Genomic DNA, 22142 nt, shown 5'->3' with positions numbered 1-22142 from the left:
CGCGGTCTGAAAATCACTTGGGGTCTCTTGTGGCCCCTGGTGAGATAACTGTGCCGACAGCATAGGGAACATAAAGCTTATTGCCCACGGTGATGCGTGGGGAGTGAAACCCATGTTCCTATAACCCCCGCACTGAGCGGATACCGAGGAATAACGCGTGCTGAGGTAATGGCTGTTTCTCAGAGTTAACTTTTCCTCTGCCAGCAGGTGCTGAGCGCGGCCGCCCCGGACGGACGGTGGTGCTGGGCGTGAGGCTGCCCTGCCTACGCTGCTGAGCTCCGCCCTGCCTTCCCGCGTGGGAGCTGCGGGCCCCGCCGAGTGCGGCGCCGTAGTGAGTGTCTGACACCTTCAGAGCGATTATTAAGCCTTCGCTGTTCATGAAGCTGAGCCGTGCATAGCAAAGGGGATGCTGTACCGGGCGATGATAAAGTACTCACAGCTGGAACGCTTTGAAATTATTCACTTACGTAGGTTTATGTGCAATAAAAGATGAATTATTTGAAAGCTCGTTTGTCAAGTCTCTATTTGTCGTTTCTGTTGTCTTAAAAAATCCCACTTTCCTGTGGTTGGAGGTTGGAAGTCGCTTCCTTGGGGCAGGGAGGGAAGAGGCTGCTGGAAGAAGCTTCGGAGCGCTGGGCGGCGATGTGGGGGCTCCGCCGGGCCCGGCGGTACCGGCTGCTGCGTCCCCGGGGCCGCGGAGGTGTGCGGGGGCCGCCCGCTACCCACACCAAAGATGGCGGGCGCGGCGTCTCCTCCTTAGCGTAGCTCCGCGCGTCACTTCTCTGCGCCGGAAGTGGCGCCGTAGCAACCGAGAGCGCCGGAAGCGGCCGGCACGAGGACCCCGGCGGTTTGAGAGATGGAGGCGGCTGCCGCCAGCCCCGTGCGCTTCAAGAGCAAGTGAGGAGCGGCCGGGATGGCCGGGCTCGGGTCCGAGTGGCGGCGCTGCCCCGGGAGCTCGCAGGCCGCCGCGGTTGTCGTTTAACCGCCGGTCCGCGTCTCTCTCTTTCCCTTACAGCTACGCCGTGTCGAGGAAAATCGAACCTTTCTACAAAGGAGGGCGAGTCCAGGTACTGAGACAGCGAGGGGCAGGTTTGGGCATGAATATCCCGTCTCCCAGCTCCGTAACGTTCCCGGTTTCCGTTCCCGTTTCTCCAGATAAACAGCGATGGAAAGTTCATGTTCTGCCCCTGTGGGAACAAACTAAACGTCATCGATATAGAAACGGGAGCCCTCCACAGCCTCCAGCAGGTGAGGAGATTGTGCTTGTGCTCAGCAGGAGAAGGACGTGGACCTGTTGGAGCGGGTCCAGAGGAGGCCAAGAAGATGCTGCGAGGGCTGGAGCCCCTCTGCTGTGAGGACAGGCGAGGGAGTTGGGGTTGTGCAGCCTGGAGAAGAGAAGGCTCCAGGGAGACTTTATAGCCCCTTTCAGAACCTGCTGGGCTACAGCAAAGATGAGGAGGGGCTTTTTACAAGGGCATGTAGCGATAGGACGAGGGGTAATGACTTCAAACTGGAAGAAGGGAGATTTAGATTAGATACTAGGAAGAAATTTTTCACTCCGAGTGTGGTGAGACACTGGAACAGCTTGCCCAGAGAGGTAGTAGATAGCCTGTCCCTGGAGGTGTTCAAGGTCAGGTCGGACGGGGCTTTGAGAACCCTGCTCTAGTGGAAGGTGTCCCTGCCCATGGCAGGTGGGTTGGAACTGGGTGATCTTTAAAGTCCCTTCTAACCCAAACCATTCTATGAGATCCAGTGTCTCTTGACTGGTGGGCTTGTCAGTGTTACTTTAATGATTGGACTAGATGATCTTACAGGTCTTTTCCAATCTAGGAGATTCTGTGATTCTGTGGTGAAACTGCTGAGGGTTTTCCAAGGCTCTTGGGGCATTTTTCTGCTCTCACCAAATGTTATTCTAAAGCTCCCAAGAGCAAGAAGTGGACGGTAGGATGGGAATTGCTCTAAACACAGACTGATCTTATTTGTGTTGTCCTTGAGCACAACTAGGAGCTGCTGGGTGCGCTCAGTGTCAGCAGAAGCACATAGAGAAGGGAGCTCTCAGAGCACACCACTCTACAGGGGGCTTAACTGCGTTTTTTCCTTTCATTTTTATAGGATGACGAAGAGGATATTAGTTCATTTGTTCTTAGCCCCGATGATGAGGTATGTGTTTGCTTTGTGGTTTTCTGTGCTCCTCCTGATGGCCTCCTGATAAAAGCTAGTGAACACTGAAGGTTGCTCCACCTGGAGGCACCCTGCATTTCCAGACATCTCTGCAGAATCTTCTCAGGCACTTCCATCTGTCCCCCCTTCTGGCTTCAAATCCGGCAAAGGAATGCTGAGAGACTGAGCTTCAAGAGTTTCATAGCAACTGTCATTTCTCCATTTTGCCTGTGGGCACTGAAAGAAATTGAAATCTAATTGGTAGTTAACGATGTTTCCTTCACCTTGCTCTTGCATAGATCCTGGTGACAGGGAGCCGAGCCCTGTTGCTGAAGCAGTGGAATTGGCGAGAGAACAAGTGCGTTCGCACATGGAAAGCTGTGCACATAGCACCGGTTGCTAGCATGGCCTTTGACTCTACTTCAACATTGTTAGCCACAGGTACAACCCTGTTTCAGTGTCACGCGACGGGAATGATATTGAGTGGCCCTTCTGCTTTTGAATGATTTAGCTCAGATGGACACAGCCTGAGGTAGTGATCTCCTGAATTCAGACACAATCAGAAGAGGTTTTACTTAGATAGAGTGGTGTCTTGACAGATAACAAGGGATCCTTTTAGTGTTCTATCTAAAATATGCTTAGTAAAATAGTGATAAAAATCAGACCTATGCAACAGGGTGGTGTAGTTATCCTAGTGTAAAACTGGGGCTCTTGGAGATGGAAGAGGACAGGCATGACCTGTAACAGTTGTACTTCAGGGTTCTTGTCTGTGAGCAGTCAGGTTTTGCCCAGCTCTCTGAAAGCGTAAGGTGCTCTGTGGTCTTCTCTTGGTGTGGGAGGTTGTTATCAGATTCATTTTTCTTTGTGCTGCCTTTGCAACCCATGAAATTTTACAGTTGCTGATATGTTGGCCGTCTGGTGTGTCTCTCCTCTGTAGTTCATTCTTATATGCCCTTCTTTTCCCAGGTGGCTGTGACAGCACCATTAAGATCTGGGATATGGTCAAACAGTACTGCACACACAACCTAAAAGGATCTTCAGGAGTTGTACAGTAAGGACGAGTCATATTTGCCAGTCACTGGCATTAGTGTGATGCTTGGACACGGGGACTGATGTGAAATGTCTTCAGTTAATGAAATGTAAAGGCCCATTTTGAGCAGGTTCTGGGCTCTTCTGTTCCCTGATTTTTGAAATGTCTAATGAAGGAGCAGGGCTATGAGTGAATTTAGTCCAGAGAGGAGAAACTTTGATCAATAAATTTGTGTCGTGGTTTGGGCTGGGCTGGGATCTAAATGGAATATCTGTGCTTACTAACTTATGTACATCAAGAACATAGAAAGACTGGCAAAGATCAGTTGTAACTTTTTCTGGTGGGTGGCAGAGGAATGAAGTCTTACCAAGTCCTCTTATAAATTCATGTTAGTTGATCTGTTGTACTCTTTGTGTAGAATGTGTATTTATTTAAATGTTGGGCTAACATCAGCATGCCATATAGTTTATTCCTGTCCTGTTCAAGTGCATCTCCTTCTGTCTAGCCTTGTTGAGTTCCACCCTGATATCTCCCGTTTGCAACTCTTCTCCTCCTCAATTGACTACAAAATCCGCATCTGGGACCTGAATTCCAGCAAGTGTGTTGCTATGCTGGACGGCCACTTCAGTGCTGTCACCTCACTGGCATTTGCAGATGGAAATACGCTCATTAGGTAAAAACTTGCAGAGGCTTAGCCTTTCTCTCCCGTTCACCCTGCCTTCTGCCAGAGACCGGGTCTTTCTGTAGGTTGTCCTGTGAGGGGAAGGACTGCTACAAGCATTCAGTCTCTGCTTGACTACACAAGCGAGTGACTGAGGGTGTCAGTACTTGTGTTTCTGGCAATATACCATGCTGTCACATGGAAGGCTGCCGCCTTCTTTCATATGGGCCTCTTCCCACAATTCCAAATTTGCACTCAGAGCCTGAGTTGAATGGATTTAACACTGGAACTGCTCTTTTAACTTGCAGTTCTGGCCGTGATAAAATCTGCATGGTGTGGGACCTGAAAACCAGAGAAAGTAAACGAACCGTCCCTGTCTATGAGGTGAAATTACATTTCATTTATTCCTTTGAGATCCTTTGTAGTTTCTATGTCACAGTTTGTGTGGTACCTCTCCCTTTTTATATTCTTATATATCGTGAAATCGTGTTTCTCTTCCTTTTACTTTCCAGAGGCCTTAAAACTCTGTGTCTAAAGCTGTTTATTTTCTTTCTCTCCTTGCCTGGTGTGGTCACATCTGGGCAGCTTGAGGAAATCTATGCCTCCAGTGCCCCAGTGCTGGAGAAGGAAGGAAGGACAGTCATGGAAAAACATTGTTCTCACATTGTGTCTGCCTGCCTGTCCTCGGTAGCCATGCAGTCTGGGGCAGTGGAGTGTGGGGAGTGTGTGTGTGTGCGCCTGTTGGCGCTAGTGAACTGGTTGCTGAAATGGGATTCCAGTCCCTTGCACTCAGCTGGTGTTTGGCCAACTCTCTTGCAGAGCGTGGAAACTGCCATCTTGTTACCTGAAAAGGGAGATTTCTCTCAACTGGGTGTGAAGAAACAAGGGTTGCACTTTGTCACAGCTGGTAGCAAAGGTGAGCGTCCTGGCATGTCGCTGCCAGATTTGGAGGCTGAGGAAGGGCTGTACTTAAGACAATGCACTGCCATTATCCCTGGGATGGTTGGTTTTTGTGTGGCAGAAGCCTTGGGCTGAACTCTGAGGGCTGGAGAGCAGAGCCTGATTCTGAGTTCCTCTGACAGCAGTGGATGAGCAGGATTGATCAGGCATGCTGTGGAGCTTTAACTATGTATGTCTTCAAACTACAAAAAAGTTTGATTTGGGCTGGAGAAGAAAAACTTTGTGGCCCTTCCTGCCACTGTGACTGGATCTCTTCACAGTCTTGCCTTTAAGCAGTGTAGCTTTTCCCAGTAGGCAAAGCCAGAGTTTGTTTTATATTCTTTGGACAATCGCTGTCTAAAACAGTGGCTCTGATGGATCATTCATATCATCATTTTTGTTAGGCATCCTGAAAGTTTGGGAAGTTGCTACAGCTGCTTGTGTGTACACCCAGCCTGTGCCCTTTGAGTCGAAGGAGGAGGCCAGCGAGCGCAGTCTCACCCAGTGCATGCTTGTGCCTGAGAGAAATGAGATTGTCACAGTGTCCGTTGAACACAACATTGTTTTATATGATGCTCAAACTCTTCAGCTTAGGAAACAGGTAACAACCCTCAGCCTCCCTTTTCCTCTTCCTTTATCCATACTTTAGGATCAACTCTGTTCCTGGTGAAAGCTTTGCCCTCCTCTCCTGCCTGTTCTTGAACTGGTCCTTGGTCACAAACCATAATCTCACTGGTGAGATTTTTTGGAGGAATATTGGACAGACGCAAACATAGAACAAGAAAGCAGAGCAGGCCTAGCCAAAAATCCCTCCTGCGCTCCAGCTTATGTCTAAGAGTTTTACGTGCAGTATTAAATGAAAAGTAACAGTAATGCAGCCTCACTGAGCATGGTGGCATTCAGTACTTCTCGGACCAGCTGACTTTTCCCTATTAAACTGTTTGTTTTGCCATCTTCAGCTTGCAGGTTACAATGATGAGGTTCTGGATGTGAAATTCCTTGGACCTGGCGATTCCCACATTGTTGTGGCTACCAACAGCCCTCAGCTGAAAGTGTTTGAACTGGCAACGTCACACTGCCAGATCCTCTATGGTCACACAGGTGTGTGTGGTCAACTCTGATGTGGGTTGGTGGGAGATGTGAAAGTATTTCTCTATCCAGCTTCTCTCACAGCTCTTATGTGGAGACTAGAGTCCTTGAATTCTCTCTGGAACAGCATCACAACAAGTTTTGGAGCTGTGTGGAGAAAGTATGTATTATGCTGTCCTGATTTTGCAAACACTCATTTACTTTTTCCAGGTCTGTCAGTTCAGTCCCTTTCACTAACAGTGAGATCAATTTAAATTGGTAGCTGAGTGCGAACTCTGAATGCAGTTTTGTGGCTGCAAGTGACAGACTCGCACCAATGCCGTAAGCAGTCAGTCACTCTGCAGTGAGTGTAGGTATGTTCCTGAGTGTCCCAAACCCGTCCCCCAGTCAGTAAGCAGTGGACTCATTAATTCATGCATTTCTGTTGTCTGATATCAGTACTCCTTTGCATCCAGCTGATTTTTCTTCTTCCGTTTAGAAACAATTCTCGCTTTGGATGTCTTCAGAAAAGGCATGATGTTTGTCAGCTGTGCTAAGGTGTGTTAGTTTTCTTCATTTAATGAAACTGTTCATTTCTAGTGATCTTTATGGACAGACTTGTATTCTTTTTGGAGATCCAGAAAGGGCTTTAGTTCAGACAGAATTCCTGCCTGCTATATCCCCCAAGTATAAGGTTCTTCCACTACCCATTTTTAGTGTTGTCCCTGGGGAAACATGATTGATTGTATTTTATTAGCCTAAAAGGAGATGTTTCATTCTCCAAGTGTCTTGCACTTGCATTAGAGTTCAGAGATGTCATTAGTGTGAGACTGATGGGGAGCTGTGCATAAAAACTGCCGTAAGAAAGGGTGCCAACTGCCCTGATACAGCCAGAAATAAACCTCTGTGCTGGAATCCCAGGCTGCAGTGCACCGTGCACCGTGTCTGGCTGTGTGTGCCCTCACCCGCTCTGACGAATGTCTGCAAAGGTTCAAGCTTGAGAATTGAATAGTCAGGTTCGCGGATGTGGTGAGCGCATGGGGAGCTGATCGCTTGTCGAAAAAACACACAGCAGTTTATGTCCTCTCCCATTACAGGACAAAAGCCTTCGAGTCTGGCGGATGACCAAAGATGGAAGGGTGATCTGTGTTGCCCAAGGATTGGGTCATGCGCATGGGGTAGGCGCTGTCTCTTGCTCAAGGTAATAAAAAACAGACGAGGGTTTACCTTTGCAAGCATGAGTCACGGCTGCTTTGCTGATCCTCAGGCTGAATGTTTCGGTGGATGCCTGCCTCTGAGCCTTGCTGTCTCTCATTCTTGGTCCCTCTTGTCATGGTGCTTTGAGTTTGAAGGAAGGATTTATTTTTTTTTTTTTTTTTAATGCGCAGCTGTCTATCCTTAAGTTGTAAAGTTTGCTAATCTAACTCACATTTGCCTTACAGAGCAGCAGCTGGATAAGTTGCCAGATAAAGCTTGAGTGATCTGGAGAGAAGGGTTGGGGAGTGAAGGGAATGTGTCTGTGAAGGTGTTTGCATGAATAGCATGTCTGTTTGTCAGCTCTTCTCCTTTCTTCATGCTGCCTAACAGTCTGGAAGCCCAGCTTGCCTGTTCAAGAGCTTCAGTGTACCTTTGTAAATGAAGAGAGTGAGCAGTGCTCTTGCCTAATGTCTGAATTGTTGGAGGCTATCCCAGGGACCTAAGTAAAGTGAAACACAGCTTGAAAAAACATTAAAGCACTTTGTGTCGCATCCCAACAGAGTGACTGAATGTGTGTAGATCCCGGTGGGGGAGGCGCAGGCTTTTTTCAGTGCAGGGGAAGCCATTCTTTTGCTTCCTTACACTTGACGTTTTTATTCCTTTCAGACTGAAAGAAAGCTTCATAGTAACCAGCAGCCAGGACTGCACAATTAAGATCTGGAATATCCCGGAATCCCTAACTTCCAAAACAAAAGCAGTCTTGATCTCCAGTCCAGAAACCCTTCATGCAAAAGTGACTGAGAGGGGTCATAACAAGGTAGAGCTTCACCTGACATGAGAACATGCTTTTAGTACTTAAATCTTTCCTGTGTTGTACCCTACATTTATTGCCTGTCTGACAGCTAGAGCAAAGACTTAAACTGCTTTGCACTTTCTGTGCTTGTGTGACTTCTCTAGGACATAAACAGCGTGGCAGTTTCTCCGAACGACAGGCTCATTGCCACAGGCTCGCAGGATCGGCTGGCCAAGCTGTGGTCCTGTTCTGATTGCTCTTTGTTGGGTGTCTTCACTGGACATAAGCGTGGAATCTGGTGTGTGCAGTTCTCCCCAGTGGATCAGATCTTGGCCACTTCTTCAGCAGATGGGACCCTGAAGCTTTGGGGTCTTCGGGACTTCAGCTGTCTGAAGGTAATGAGAACTCAGACTGCCCCTTGCTCCAGGCAACCCTTGTGTGCTACAGGGCTTGATTAAGGCTGTTTCAAAAAAGTATGTACTAGTCAGTGCAGCTGAAATGTAGCAATGTGGCCATGCTGAAGGAAGATCTATCCAGGTGTGGCCTTGTTCTCCAAGATCTTGGATGTGTAAGCCACATGCAAAGCTCCGGGGCAAGAGCATCTGCCCAGTACTCGAGTGATCTTTCTTTTCTAGCCAACCAGTGAGCAACATGGTTGATGATAGGGGAAAAGCACATTCATGCTATTGAAGGAAAGCTGCCTTTGTCTGACACAGCTGTGTCCATGAAGGAAAAACACACATTTAAATTTCGAGCTCTCTCTTCATAAAAGAACTATCTTTCCAGTCCAGTAGTGTCTCACTAGACCATGAGAAGGCAATTGGTGCTCTGTCCTGTGTTCTGCCCAGCAGTGTTACCTCACTGAACGGGCGCTTCATGCAGCGGCAGGGGATTCAACCTTTTGGGGAGATAGCCTGTGCAGTTGGCCTCACCATTCAGACCATTTGCAATATGACCTTGAGCAACAATTTTAAGCAGGCTGGTTTGAAGAAATTGTATGGGGACAAATCATTTTCTACTGCCCTTTTAACCTATAGTAAAAGTCCCAAGGATAGAGGCTGCTTTTTGGAACTTACCTATTTGGGCTTTAGGAGTTAATATTATCCTCTCAAAAGAGGGCTTTCTCGAAAGGCCTGGCAACAACTCTAACACTTCCGAGCATCCTTGCTGTTTTCCAGACCTTTGAAGGTCATGATGCCTCTGTACTGAAGATCATTTTTGTGAGCCGAGGAACACAACTGCTCAGCAGGTGAGTACCTACACCAGGAGTCTAGAGGAAGACGTCAAACCTAATCAGAAGAGAAATCTCTTAGCTGATATCAGCTGCAAGAGAGAAGAGCCTTGTGCAGTGGATTTAGTTTTGGAAAGACTGATAGGAAGATGCCATGTTTAGGCCAAGCTTTCTGCAGGGGCTAACTTACCTTCCTCTTCTCCAGTTATGCTGTGGATTCTAGTCAGCTGCTGTGAATTGTTGGGTTGGTGACGTACACTATAGTTAGGCAGAGCTAAGGGTGCACCTCACCCTACTGCCTTTGCTGAGGGCAAAGCAGCCAGAGCGAAACAGTTTTTGGTACCTGGAAACACCACCAGAGCGTATGAGGAAACATAGGTAATAGGATTTCCCAAGAAGGAACTGCCTGAAGGAATGCTGGTAGTACTGGCAACTACTTGTTTGAAATTCTTAAGCTCCTTTTACATTTTTGGTTAATTCTGTTCCTGTTTGAAAGGCATTGGAATGAGACAAGTTTATCTGATGTTTGAGGTGGGGCAGAGTGAGAATGGATCTATCCAGTGATTCTCTGAGTGAAGTTTGTTGTTTCTTTCTCTTCCAAAAGCGGTTCTGATGGTCTCTTAAAACTCTGGACAATTAAAACAAATGAGTGTGTGAAAACATTAGATGGTCATGAAGATAAAATCTGGGGTCTTCACTCTAACAAGCAAGACGATATGGTTGTGACAGCATCCAGTGACTCCTGCATCACGCTGTGGAAGGTACAGTACGGCGTCTTTCTGGGTTTCCTCTTTGGGTTAGAAATCAGAATGCAGTTGGAGAGCTCAGAATCCCAGGGGCTTGTTCGTCACTGTTCTAACATGACATGTGCTCTCCTTATTTTCTGCACTTTGAAATTGGGTCTGTAAGGCATATCTTGGGGTTTGGGGGTTGGTGGGGTTTTTTTTGGCCACGCTGTATTTCCCTAGTTGATGTAAAAAGAACAGCAGATGGTCCTTAGCAGCCTGCCCAGTGCTGGTGTTCCAAAGGTGGTTTGGAGGGAAGTTGCAAGTTGCTGGATTTAACGCTTAAATTACTTGACCTAGAGATCTTGCTGCAAAATCTGGTCTCCTAATCACCTGATGGCTAAATAAAAATCAATCTCTATTAAAGCAAGATTTAACAAAGTTATATTCTGTTTTTTTTTTTTTTAATAGGATGTCACTGAAATTGAAGAGAAAGAGGCACAAGCTAAACAGGAGGAGCAGATTATGAAGTAAGTTGATCCTGTGCAATATTGATCTGTGAAAGGCAACCCCTGTCCAGTGAAACTGTCCCCACCTAGAGCCATCCAGCTCCATCTAATCCGAATATTACATCATTTAGCTATTTAGAGGCTGTTGAGGCACAGTAGTCTCTTCTTCTTTGTAGTTTATTTTTAGTTCCTGCAAAGCCTTGCTATAATACTGTCAGCTTGACAATTGATTAGTTTCTTGTTTATGCACTGCTAAGATAAGCAAAGTCAAACTGCCAAAACCTACTTTCACTTACTCCTGCTTCAGCCAGCACTGAGTAGTTCAGGGAGCCCTTGAACGTGCCACAGTAATTATCTGCACAATGAGGGCACTGAAGCATTCATTGGCAAGCGGTGTTAACTTCTTGGCATTAAACTTCTGCACGCTATTATTGCCAAATCTGCTTCTTCCTGTATAGTGTTTTTTTCCACCAACCAAATATTTGTCTCGATTACTTGACTGTGATTTGTTTTCCAGGGAGCAAGAGCTTTCTAACCTGCTTCATGAGAAAAGATATCTCAAAGCTTTAGGGTTGGCAATCTCTCTGGATCGGCCGCACACAGTGTTAATGGTGGTCAAAGGTGAGTCCACGTTGTGCTCTGAAGGCCTTTTTCTGCCCTCTCTGCTTTCCAGAGCATCTCTTCCAGGTAGACAAAGACTAGAAAGTCTAATTGGCTGAAAGTCTCAGTTTTCCCTTTGATGACTCCCATTTTCCTAAGTGAAATCACCCCCGATAACAAATGGTCTCCCTGCTCTCAGCCCATAGGTGCATGGGCTGGGCCATGCATGGACTCTTAATTTCTCTTTTCTGCAGCCATCCTCAAGGAAACTGATGGGAGGAAGCACTTGGAAGAGAACATTGTTCGGCTGCGGAAGGATCAGAAAGGTTTGTTGCAACATGGTTTAAAGTGGTAAAACCATTCAGGTTAGGGTCTTGTTTACTCAACCAAAATTAAAAGGAGAAGAATCGCTCTAGACTCAGCATTTACCACTGAGTTCCCACCACACTGAAGCAGGACTGGTGCCCAAGGTCAGCTTCTTTGTTACGGTGCTACTCACGGTGCACACCAGCAGCTGCGCTGAGCTTGTGTGAATGGCTTTGTGTGCGCGTGGCTTTGCCTGGCCTTACCACCCCTTTGTTTAGGATGTTCCTGAGATAGCTCAAGAAATGGTTCTGTGCATAGTTGTTCTGCCCCTCTGGGCTCGTCAGTCGCGGTGTGTGGGAGTTGAACCCCTCTGTAAGACAGAAGAGATGCTGTCTAACTTTGCGTCTCCTGTGTGCCAGCGCCCGTGGCACGGCTGACCTATAAAACTGTCCTTCCTCCGTAGAGGCGGTGTTAGCGTTCTTGGTGACGTGGAATACGAACTCTCGAAACTGCCATGAGGCCCAAGCTGTCATTGAAACCCTTTTGAAGCACGAAGCACCGGACAGCCTCCTGCAGTACTCGGGCATTAAATCTGTTGTGGAGTCCCTGCTGCCTTACACCGGTGAGTCACGCTGCAGGGACGGGCTGCGAGCCTGACATCTCCTCCTGTCTTGTGAATCTTCCCTGTTTGCCTTGGTCTAAAGAGAGGGGAGATTTTTGCGCTCCATTCTGGTGAGGTTTCTCTCCCGTGATGCTAATCATTGCATTTCTGTCTTTGCAGAGCGCCATTTTCAGAGACTGAGCCGATTGCTACAGGCCTCCATGTTTATTGATTTCATGTTTCAAAACATGAGGCTGGCTGATGCAGCCCAGGAGGACATGACTTCGTGACCCTCCTCCCACCAGTTGCCCTTACCGGAGGGGAGAGTCTGAACTGCCTTCCCACCAGGTATGGCAACTGGACTATTCCTGTATTTTATAATAAAATTTTAAAGTTTGAATTTCTAAAACAAGTTCAGCATTCAGTCTTCTTGGGGCTCAGTGAGGGGAAGGGGTTGTTCCTTTGGCCAAGCTGTGGTTTCCCTTTCTGTTTTCACACCCTGAATTTTCAGGCCCAGACACTCAAACGGCAGTTAGTTTGGAGAAAAGGCAGAACCTGGCTCTGAACAAGCATTTGGTCTTTACTGGGGATTTAAAGACTTTCTGGAGTTGGAAGACACTACTGGCAATGTCGATTGTATCCCAAAGCCCAGCTAGGCAGCGTGTATTCATCAGTGATGTGTCATTGAATATTTTCTTTGCTTGGGCAAACTGCAGCCTGGGCCAAGGCAGGTCTCTCACCTGTGCCTGTCCTGAATGTTAGTGCCTGGGAGGGAGATAACTGCAATTTTAATTCCCCAGCTAGCAAATTTTTGAAGTATAAAAAACACACAGTCTTCATAGGTTTTTATGTGTATTTTATTTTAGTCTCTAAAATAAATGTAATAAAAATGTATAAAATTTAGAACAACATAAACACCTCACAAGTTGCATAAAAAGCTTGTTTAAAAAAAATTAACAGACACCTGGGAGAATAACTAAAATTAAAGGTAGCAATCTATATAAAAGTCTAAGTTTTCCTACAACTATTTTTCTAACTCAATTCTAGCAAGTGAGTTTAGGATGAGAATTGCTGTGAGTTTCAGTAACTATCAGACCCCCTTGAAAGGGGAATATTGTGCTCATAAAAATGAGCTCTGGCTCCCTTGCCCAGTTGGGAAACAAGCTGTACTACTACCATTTTTGTTTCTGAGCCTGCACAGACATCTCTGTAGGGAACCATCAGAGATGAGGTTCCTAGCCAACAGGTTTTTTTTGGACTCACAGTCATTCAGCAGATCCAGCCAATTCCTATATTTGATGGCCAGTCCTCCGCTACCCAACTTGATCTAACATTTAAAAAAACCCAAAACAATACCCCCTCAAACCCTAAACAAATGCCAAAAATAAAATAGTTTAAATATATATATATAAAATAGGTGGTAAAATAAATGATGTTCACACAGCTGCAACATCCCATCACTACCCCATACCAATAATTGTAGCTCTGGATTTCACGGGTGACTCTGTCACTGACTCTTGTCTGGGTGTCACTCCGCTGCTTTCCAGGGTGGCTGCAGCACTCTGCCAGCTAGCCCCGCCGTGGGGAGTAACGCAGGAACGGTTGTGACACTTTCACATACTACACTGCAGGGTAAATACCTGCCTGAGGGAGAATTAACTGCATCTGAAGTGACCGCTAACTTACAGAGGAGCTGCCAGGTCTGCAGCTGCCATGGCTCCCCTGGTGAGTTAAACCACTAAATCCTCTCCCTCTAACTCTGCGTTTGCACGTGTGTTCTGTCAGAATCTAACCACGTCCTTGGAAAGCGACGAGTCCCAAGCCCTGAGACTCCCCACGCCACTGCTCCTGTGGGATGTCATCGAGGAGGGTGCCTGGCTCTCAGTGGTGGTGCTGCCCCAGGGCCGGGTCTGTGCCTGCCCTGGGGGCACTAGTGCACGCTTGGGAGAGGGAGCAGCGCCTGGAGAGCAGGCCGGGATGAAGACTGCTGCACGGCTCGCTTTGTGATGGTGCTGCACTTCTGGAGGATCTCGTGGGCTGAGGGGCGCACGGGTACCTTGGGGACACAAGTGGCCAAGTCTGGGTCAGTGAGGGAGTTACTTAGATCAGCTGCAGATGACTCCACAAAGCCAGAATCGTTCCTGTCCTTGTGGGTGAGGTGTGGAGACTTGCCACTGTGCATGGCCAAGGCATGGCCCAGGGGAGAGCTCCTGGCCTGCTCCACTTCGGGCAGAGATCTTGACAATTCAGGCTTCCAGCTCAGCCGGCCGTCCCGCTCGCTGCTGCTCCCTGAGCTGAGGGATGAGCTGTCTGACTCCAGGTCCGGGGTGGAGCTGGCCCTGGGCAGAGACCTTGATCTGCTTCTCACAGAGCTCATGTCCTTTTCAGTCTGGTCAAGGGACGAGCCAGCCTGCACCCTGTGCTGTCCCGTGGCCTCACCCTGGGGCTGGGGAGCCATCGGAGAGGAGGAGAGGTTGGGAGTGGAGACATTGAGCCCGCAGCTTATGATGGTCTGGAGCTTGTGGTGAGGATTCTTGTAGGGCTGGAGGTACATGGAGGGCACGTAGCCAGTACGGCCGTTGTATCTGAAGTATGAAAAGCAACACTGAAAAGAGCTCTTCTCCCAGCTCAGACCAAGGGGAGGGAGCAGAGCCCCCGGGGGAAGCAGGTGAGGACTCAGCCCAATGCTGTACATGAGGCATGAGGAAGGGGAAAACCATCCCTAGCCGAGGGCAGTCAGCTCAGGGAGAGCTCCTCTGCACCCCGCTTGGGGAGGAGCAGGCAAGAAGTGCCTGCAGCAGGTAAGCAGTTCCTTCAGGGAACAAGAGCTTCAGAAAAAACTTCCTTACCGGACCAGCCACCAGCCATCATCAGATTTCTTGACCACCTCCACAACCACGCCGTTGTTCAGCGAGAGCTCGTCTGCCTTCTGTGACTCATAGGCCCTCACAACAAAGTACAGGCTGCCTGCGGAGAGAAGGGGGAGGTCGATTTTGCCTTGCAGAGAAAATGTCTCTGTTCCTGCAACCACGAGCTCAGCAGCCCTGGGGAGCAAGCGAGAGCTGCAGGGCAAGTGTCCCTGTGAGTGGCTGATTTGCTCAGAGACCCACAGCTGATGGCAGAGCTGATCAGAAGCATCAGAGATCCAGGCAGGGACTCCAAGCGATGGTTAAAGCAGTGAGATTTTTACAAAACTTATTTTTTGAAGGAGGAATGTGGTGTCCCAGGGAGCCAGAAGCAGACTTACCTTCCTCATTTGAGCTAAAGGCATTCTGGATATCCTTGTGGGCATCAATCTCTTCCAGGTACGAGGCTGGGAACCAGGCTATCTGCTTGTCTGTGTTTTCCACTAGCCACCATCCTGCAGCAAACAGCAAAGAAAAGTTTTTTTTAACAGCCCAATGACCCTAATCCCTGGGTAGGGGCTGCTCTGCCACAAGAGAGAGGGACATTCTGCAGAGCAGCTCAGTCCCTGGCCAATGCTGTGCTGACACTTGGTTCTTTCCTCCCATGTAAATCCAGGTAAGCACATACACATACAAACACCCACTGCACCCGTGATGCTACCGACTTGGCATCTGCCAAGCTATGAATCAATCTACGCCATCCATCCCCAAGACTGAAGAATCCCTATCACACATACCAGTCATGTCCTTGATTAACACTTCAACGATTTCCTTCTCAGCGACTTTGAAAGTCTTGTTCTTTGTGTCTTTGGTTTCAAAGGTTTCGATGCATCTGTAGCTCTGGGATGCCTGAGGGTGTGTAATAGAGAGCTGCTGCCGTGGCTGGTTTTTCTTTCCCCCTCCAATTTCTGATGGCATGATCACAACACTGAAAAGCAAAGTTTAATACCAGTTTACTGAAAACTCACGTGGAAGGCTGAGTTTAGTATTAATTTTGGTAAAATCATCTATGCAATAGGCTAAGAAAAGTTTAGGCATCAGAAACAACATCAACATACATTAAAGCATTCAATAGAACCTCCCTGCTCTGCTGCCCCGGTATGTAACTTGTTTCTCATCTGTCTGTATTCTATAATGTTCTTGTTTCATGAAGACACATACAAACAAAAAATACAAATATGATTTCACACCTGTTCTCAGGAAAGGAGGGATCTAGGTCTTGGGTCTGTGCCTTGAAAAACTGAATCACATCTTCACCCTGGGAGATCTTAGCATCCGTTTTCAGCAGCTCCTGGGAGTAAGTTTCCAGCAGTTTCAGTATCTCCAGGCACCTGTTCAGCTTCCCACTCTTCCTGTGCTTCATATTTACATCTTTAAAATAACAAAAGCAAAGTTGGTATAAGACAACAATGGATCTGGATGCTTTGAGAGCATCATCTTTTGCCTGAGGATGGACGTGCCCTCACCTACCGCCCTTCCCCACACAAGCCCAAACTACAAAGCCGAGGCAGCAGCTGTCTCCACCTCCCTGTCATTTTTAATAGCTCCTAATACAACTTTCTAATATCTAAAATTTATCTTTCTTCACACATAAATGTTGCGAGGAGCTTTGGGTCAATATTTAAAGTGTAATATTAACTTACCAAGCACAATTATCTATTAAAAAAGTCTTTCTGGGTTATTTTAAGTCAGTAATACACCCAAGGGCATTGATATAACCCAGCAGTACTGTGCCATGAGCAGGAGTGAGCTGTTAAGCTGTTCCAGAGGAATGTCAGACTCAGAGACTGAAGTCTGTGTCATCAGCTATGACTGTCCCTGACGTCTCTATCATCTTTTTTGGTCCATCAGGGATTTGCTCTCCTTACCTTTAAACCGGGGTATTGTCCGGTCAGATCTCCTGAGTGAGCCATTCTCAATGGGGAATTTTCTCTTCAGCTCTTTCTAAAAGTGAGGGGGAGACAAAAGTGATGCTTTGCAGCCCTAACACATGGCTGGACTCCTTCCCCTCTCCCCAGGACGGGAACCTTATTTTCAGGGAAATATTCACTTACATGGAAATTCTTGAAGTCTTCAAATGTCCGGTAAATGAGGATTTTGTTCTGATCTGACCAAGACACAAACATCATGTAGTTCTGTAAAAATAAAAGGGAAAAGAAGTGCATTTTTTTAATTTAAGTATTCAATATTGGATGCTTTCAAGCATCAGCATTTGCCAGGACCTATGGTTTAATTCTGGCTTCAGGCTGCAAGACTGTCACATTAAAAAATTAAGTAAAACATTAGACCTACAAAAATCTTTCCCTAATTTTAAGGCCCCAAGTGGGTAAGCATTGTTAAAACCAGAAGAAATTTATGACACTGAAAGAAATTTATGATACTGTGAACATAAAGACAGCAGAATCCAAGATAACCATTTTCTTATGATATTAAAACCGTTAAAAAACCAAGTCCAGGACCCCTGTCCTAGATCACAAGCCTCTAATCCCAACACTATGGGGAAATGCGTAAGTATACCCCTATGAGAGTAACTCAAAAAGCCCTCCAGTTTCCCGATTTAAATACTTAAGGAGAAAAAAAAGATCCAACAAAAGAAAAAAATAATTAAAGTACCTTCTGCTTTCTGCATTGCATCAAGCCTACAGCCTTTACATCCACTGGGTACCTGCTGCAGCTCATCTTCCCCAAGCCTGCTCCTCCCTCCCCAGAGCGGAGATGTGGCTGCGGGCACGACTCCCGTGGTTAAATACGCTGGAGAAGGAGGCAGGGCGCAGGTGTTCTGCGCTTCCTCCTCCGCCCAGTAACGCTGGCAGAAATTCCGTAATTTGGCAAACTACCGCGTGCCTTTTACCCGCCCCCCTGCTGTTAACACACAAATCCTCCCACGGGCAGATGGCAGGGGCATAGTTCAGAGAGCTGGGGAGGAGAAGCATCTTATCACATCCTTACCAGAATAATGCTGGTAAGCGAGCCTGGCCCCGTGGCTGGGTCCGGTTATCATCCCTGGGTGTCAGAGAGGTCACTGGGGCAGCAAAACCTGCTGTGAAGTGAAGTACATTTCCAGGGATGGACGTGTTGTGTTTATGGCTTTATTGCATGGACGTGCCTGTCGGAGTTGCCTGCAGCTCAGGCTGCGCTCACACCCATCCCAAAAACTGACTAAGAGCATGGTTTGTTGTAAAGCACCAATCAGGCACAATTTGACGTGTGTGCAAGCTGTTACAAATCTCTTTTCTTTACTGTTCTGTCCCATCTGCTGAGATACTTAACTTTAAATGGATTTCTGGTAGTTATATCAATATTTCAATGTTCTCAGAAATTAGTGGGAGATGCTGATGCCAACGTTGCTGGAGCAAAGGATGAACAAACCCATCCCCGGTGTGTAACTGAAAAAGTCCCAAAGCTTCTCAGGTCTACATACACGATGGAGACTCGGCTCCAAGTGCCCTGGGCTCTGCCCTGCATCAAGCCAGGTGTCCATACCCACCCAGGGCAACCAACAGCTCTTCCCACGGACTAGCTCCCGCTGCCCGGAGGCACTGCAGGACCGGTAATTACAGCCCTGGAAAGCCTGTCCTTTCACTGAACTGCTGCCTTTAGCGTGCCTCAGGTTATGACTTGGCTGATGGGCATCTGTGTGATCAAACCGCCTTCTCTGTCCTCCCTCCCCCTCTTCTTTGATGAAGCCTAAATTGAATAACTATCATTATTGGAGCCCCAATCGAGAGGCTCAGCCCTGCCTTCCCTTTCATTTTCTAGTTACACCTGGTGTCTCAAAACCCTCAGCAACAGCTGCAGATGATTTTTCATCTACCAAAAAAACTCAACCCAGAATCTGAAAAGGAAGCCAAAGAAGATTCCTTCTGGATGGCCAGAAAATATGGTGAGCAGGGCCTTGGTTTGCTTTTCATGAGCACGTGAGGCTGCTCCTGCACAGCAGAATGGCAGTTTCTGGGGACAAAGGAAATGTTTTTATTGCAGTTTGACCTATTGCTGCTGGACATCCGCCCTCCATTGGGAAGAGAAGGTTATACAGAGAACACTTTGGTCCTGTGTGCGGGTTTGGTGGGAAAACCCCTTTGATGGCATCTCCGGGGCACTTCCTGGCTCATGAAGGCAGGCGGGAGCTGCCCCGCGGAAAGGTGATGCAAAGCAGCTCCTTGTCCTCAACAGCCCTGGAATCGGACCCTCCATCCCTCTGTTCACAAAGGGTCCACCAAAAGCACGTGCTGTTATATCTACCTGGCTTAAAGGTAACTGTTTTATGGACAGAGAGGAAATAGCTTAATCCAGCGAGTTTATTCTTTATGACAGTGCTTATCTAGAAGCTACCAGTCTCTGAGGTGGTAAAACCCTTTGCCGACTCCCTGTCATCTCACCCACGCTCACAGGCTTCTCCTTGGCAGCCAAGCCGGGGCCAAGCTCACCTTCGCATGGCTCGGTTCGGTGGCTCTCAGAGATCGCTGGAACCAAGACTCTCAACAAAGCACATTTCATTGGTTTCCCGTCTCAGAGTAAACACAAAGCACAATGTATTTCCCAAAGCGTAAAGGTTTAAACATATTTACCCGTAGTCGGAAAGGGTAAAGACAATTAAGATCTTAGAGGAGCTTACGGCCGGGGGAGATTCAGCCAGCACTTCGCTCCAAATCAGCAGGCACTGCAGGTGCCGGTGAAAGCAAGAAGAGTAGGAAACAGCCTTGGTTTTGCCAGTTGCTAGTTCCAAAGGCTTTGTCATATTTCGCCATTCTCAGGGAATTCGAGCAGAAGTGCAGCGTGGAAAACAGACAGTGAAACGTTACTATGTGAAGGTGAAACTACCTGGAGGTTAGCAGGTCACCCGAGGCTGGAGGGCCAGCCGTGCAGTTTGGAGAGCTGATTTTCTGGGGGAGACTGGCTGGTGACAAGGATCTTGGATAAAGCGAAGTATGAGCAAAACTACTCAAAACTCAATAATTAGTTATTGAGAAAGCATATCGCAGAAGCAAAGGTCACTGCAGTGCAGACCAGAGGTACCAGAGGGGAAGAATGGCCAGGCGCTGCTCAGGGATAACAGCACTTCTGGTGTCATCCCAGAGACCTCTGTTCGAGGCTCTGCAGCTGTTATCACTGAGTATCAATGATGGTTGGCTTGTTGTTGTTGTCAAGTTTGATGTCAAGAAACTGCTCAAGAGACTGACCTAATGAGTCACGGCGTATCAGTCTAAAGTGACGCTATCTGTGAAACCAAAGGAAGGTCTGTGCCAAATTGCCTCTGGATCGGCACAAGTACTCCTCAGCAGCGTTACTGCTCCTCCTTCGCGAAACCCTGACAGGTCAGGGCCATTTCTTTGGGAAGGAGGGATAACTGATTAGAAGAGGCCATTAATTCCACTTCTTTGCTGGATACATTCAAGCACACTTACTAAAAAAGCCCCAGAACAAAACCATTTTCCTGAGTGACATTACATCAAGTTTACTTTGTCTTTTCTACAACTATATCATCCTGCCATAAATTGGTACCTCCTATGTGTAATTATTAACTGAAAGGTAGGAGTGGTCTGCCTGGAAAAAGTAAAACCCAGCCAGTATTGTGGGAGCTGCTATTTCATCACCAGTATTTATTTACACGGGTTTTGAGGACAGCAGTTACTTTTTTCTGTAGCTGTTTTACAAGGTACAAAAGAGATCATAAATTAACAAGTAATATATAGGAGGGGACTGTCCAGGTTTGACAAGACCGAGTCAACACAAGTTTTCCTCCAGAATAAGCGTGGACGTTTTGCAGCCTGCTTCAAGAAAGTCACGCACACCGCACAAGGTTGGAGCTCTGCCTCCCGCTGCTCGAGGAGCATCACCACGGCCATAAACAGCTGCTCTGGGCCTATGAGATACTGTTTGTGTCACAGAAAGTGACTAAGGTATAGTCATGGGGAGTCACACCAGAGTACCTGTCCCAAAGAGCTCACGGTCTGAAAGACAGGGTTGGTCATCCAGTGGCTTCAGGGAGTCCCCCAGCCACCCGGGCTGCTCCTGCGCTATTTCCATTACAAGACCAGCTTCCCTCCACCAAGTGTAAAATCTCCATGACCAATAAACAATTAGGGTCTGCTTTTCTTTCATTTCAGGAATAACTTAATCCGGTGTGTTTACCCAGCGTACCACAGCCTAGGTAGGACAAGTGCCTGGAAGAACCCCTCACCACATCCGACATGAGCCAGAAGTAGAGTTTGAGCGTGCAGATGCTTGAGGGTAGCCAAAGGCACCTCTTCACCAGTTCCACCACAGCCATTTTTCCAAGTCTAAGTAGCAACAGTCTCGTCACAAATGGACACACACAAAAAAAAGGGAAGGAGGCGTGTTACGAACAGCCTTTACCACATACAGAAATCAGGTTGGGGCTGGTTAGTGACCTGCACATCTCGTGGCTGTAGATATGTGGGACTCTAAATCAGGCATTTCTCTTTCTATGCCCAGAATGGGAGGAAATGCTAGCGGTTAGACTCACTGACCTCTTGCAAACTCACCAGGGAAGGCAAAGGAAGAAAAAATCCTCAAACCACCACTGAGATACTACGGTTGCAAGAAAGATATATGGAAAGGAGCCACGAGCACAGCCAAGGGGGGCCCTCACCTGGAACAACGCCGGTAGGAGACCTTCATCTTTTCCCACCATCACCTTCAGGATCAAAACCTGCCCTTTGCTGTCCTTGAAGGTCACCTGCGATAATACATGACCTATCAGCACCTTTAATGAAAAGCCCAGCTGCTAAAAGCTGATTTTAAGAGTACAAAGAAGTTTTAGACTTCCAATAAATAAAGAAACAGACCCTTATTTAAAAATAAAAAAAAAATCAAACACTGGCATTCACGAAAATATCCTTCACCTCATAAACAAAGGAAGCAGTTGAACTTTCACACAGGCTGGGATGAGAGATTTTGCAATAACTAATCCAGAAGAAGGTATTTCATTTCTTCCTAATTTCAGCAGCTGCTGAAGCATTTTTCGGTGGCAGTGGAATCCTATTCAGAAAGACTTTGAGCACGCACAGCAGCACCACACTCCTCCACCCCCAGAAGCAGCTGCATTGCAGCCGCTTCAGAAGATGCACGTCCATCTTCAGCGCAGGGGTCCACTAACTGCTCATAGGCAGATTTACTTTATGATAGACAGGGCCTGAGCATGAGCTACTCTCATGAGACCCCACCTGGAGTACTGTGTCCAGCTCTGGAGCCCCCAGCATAAAAAGGACATGGACCTGTGGGACCGTGTCCAGAGGAGGGCCATGAGGATGATCCAAGGGCTGGAGCACCTCTCCTGTGAGGACAGACTGAGAGAGTTGGGGCTGTTCAGCCTGGAGAAGAGAAGGCCTCTAAGGGAGACCTTATTGCAGCCTTCCAGTACCTAAAGGGGCTACAGGAGAGCTGGGGAAGGAC

At 47.5% G+C, this 22142-nt stretch overlaps 1 protein-coding gene across 1 annotated transcript; it reads left to right on the top strand.

The window, feature by feature from the left end:
- The first annotated feature begins 833 nt into the window (after window positions 1–833).
- On the top strand, window positions 834–12401 carry TBL3 (transducin beta like 3). The gene is made up of 22 exons (XM_082490317.1): window positions 834–897; window positions 1016–1067; window positions 1156–1248; window positions 2113–2160; window positions 2460–2601; window positions 3127–3211; window positions 3696–3863; window positions 4160–4235; window positions 4671–4767; window positions 5195–5391; window positions 5750–5891; window positions 6358–6416; window positions 6956–7059; window positions 7722–7872; window positions 8013–8243; window positions 9027–9097; window positions 9684–9840; window positions 10276–10334; window positions 10831–10934; window positions 11168–11239; window positions 11683–11841; window positions 12001–12401. The coding sequence occupies exons 1-22, from the start codon at window positions 857–859 to the stop codon at window positions 12108–12110; spliced, it is 2418 nt and encodes an 805-aa protein (XP_082346443.1). The 5' UTR covers window positions 834–856; the 3' UTR covers window positions 12111–12401.
- The last annotated feature ends 9741 nt before the right edge of the window (window positions 12402–22142 follow it).

The sequence above is a fragment of the Vanellus vanellus genome (assembly GCF_965231255.1).
Source record: "Vanellus vanellus genome assembly, chromosome: 14".
NCBI lineage: Eukaryota > Metazoa > Chordata > Aves > Charadriiformes > Charadriidae > Vanellus > Vanellus vanellus.
This window is presented reverse-complemented; position numbering and strand designations above follow the sequence as displayed.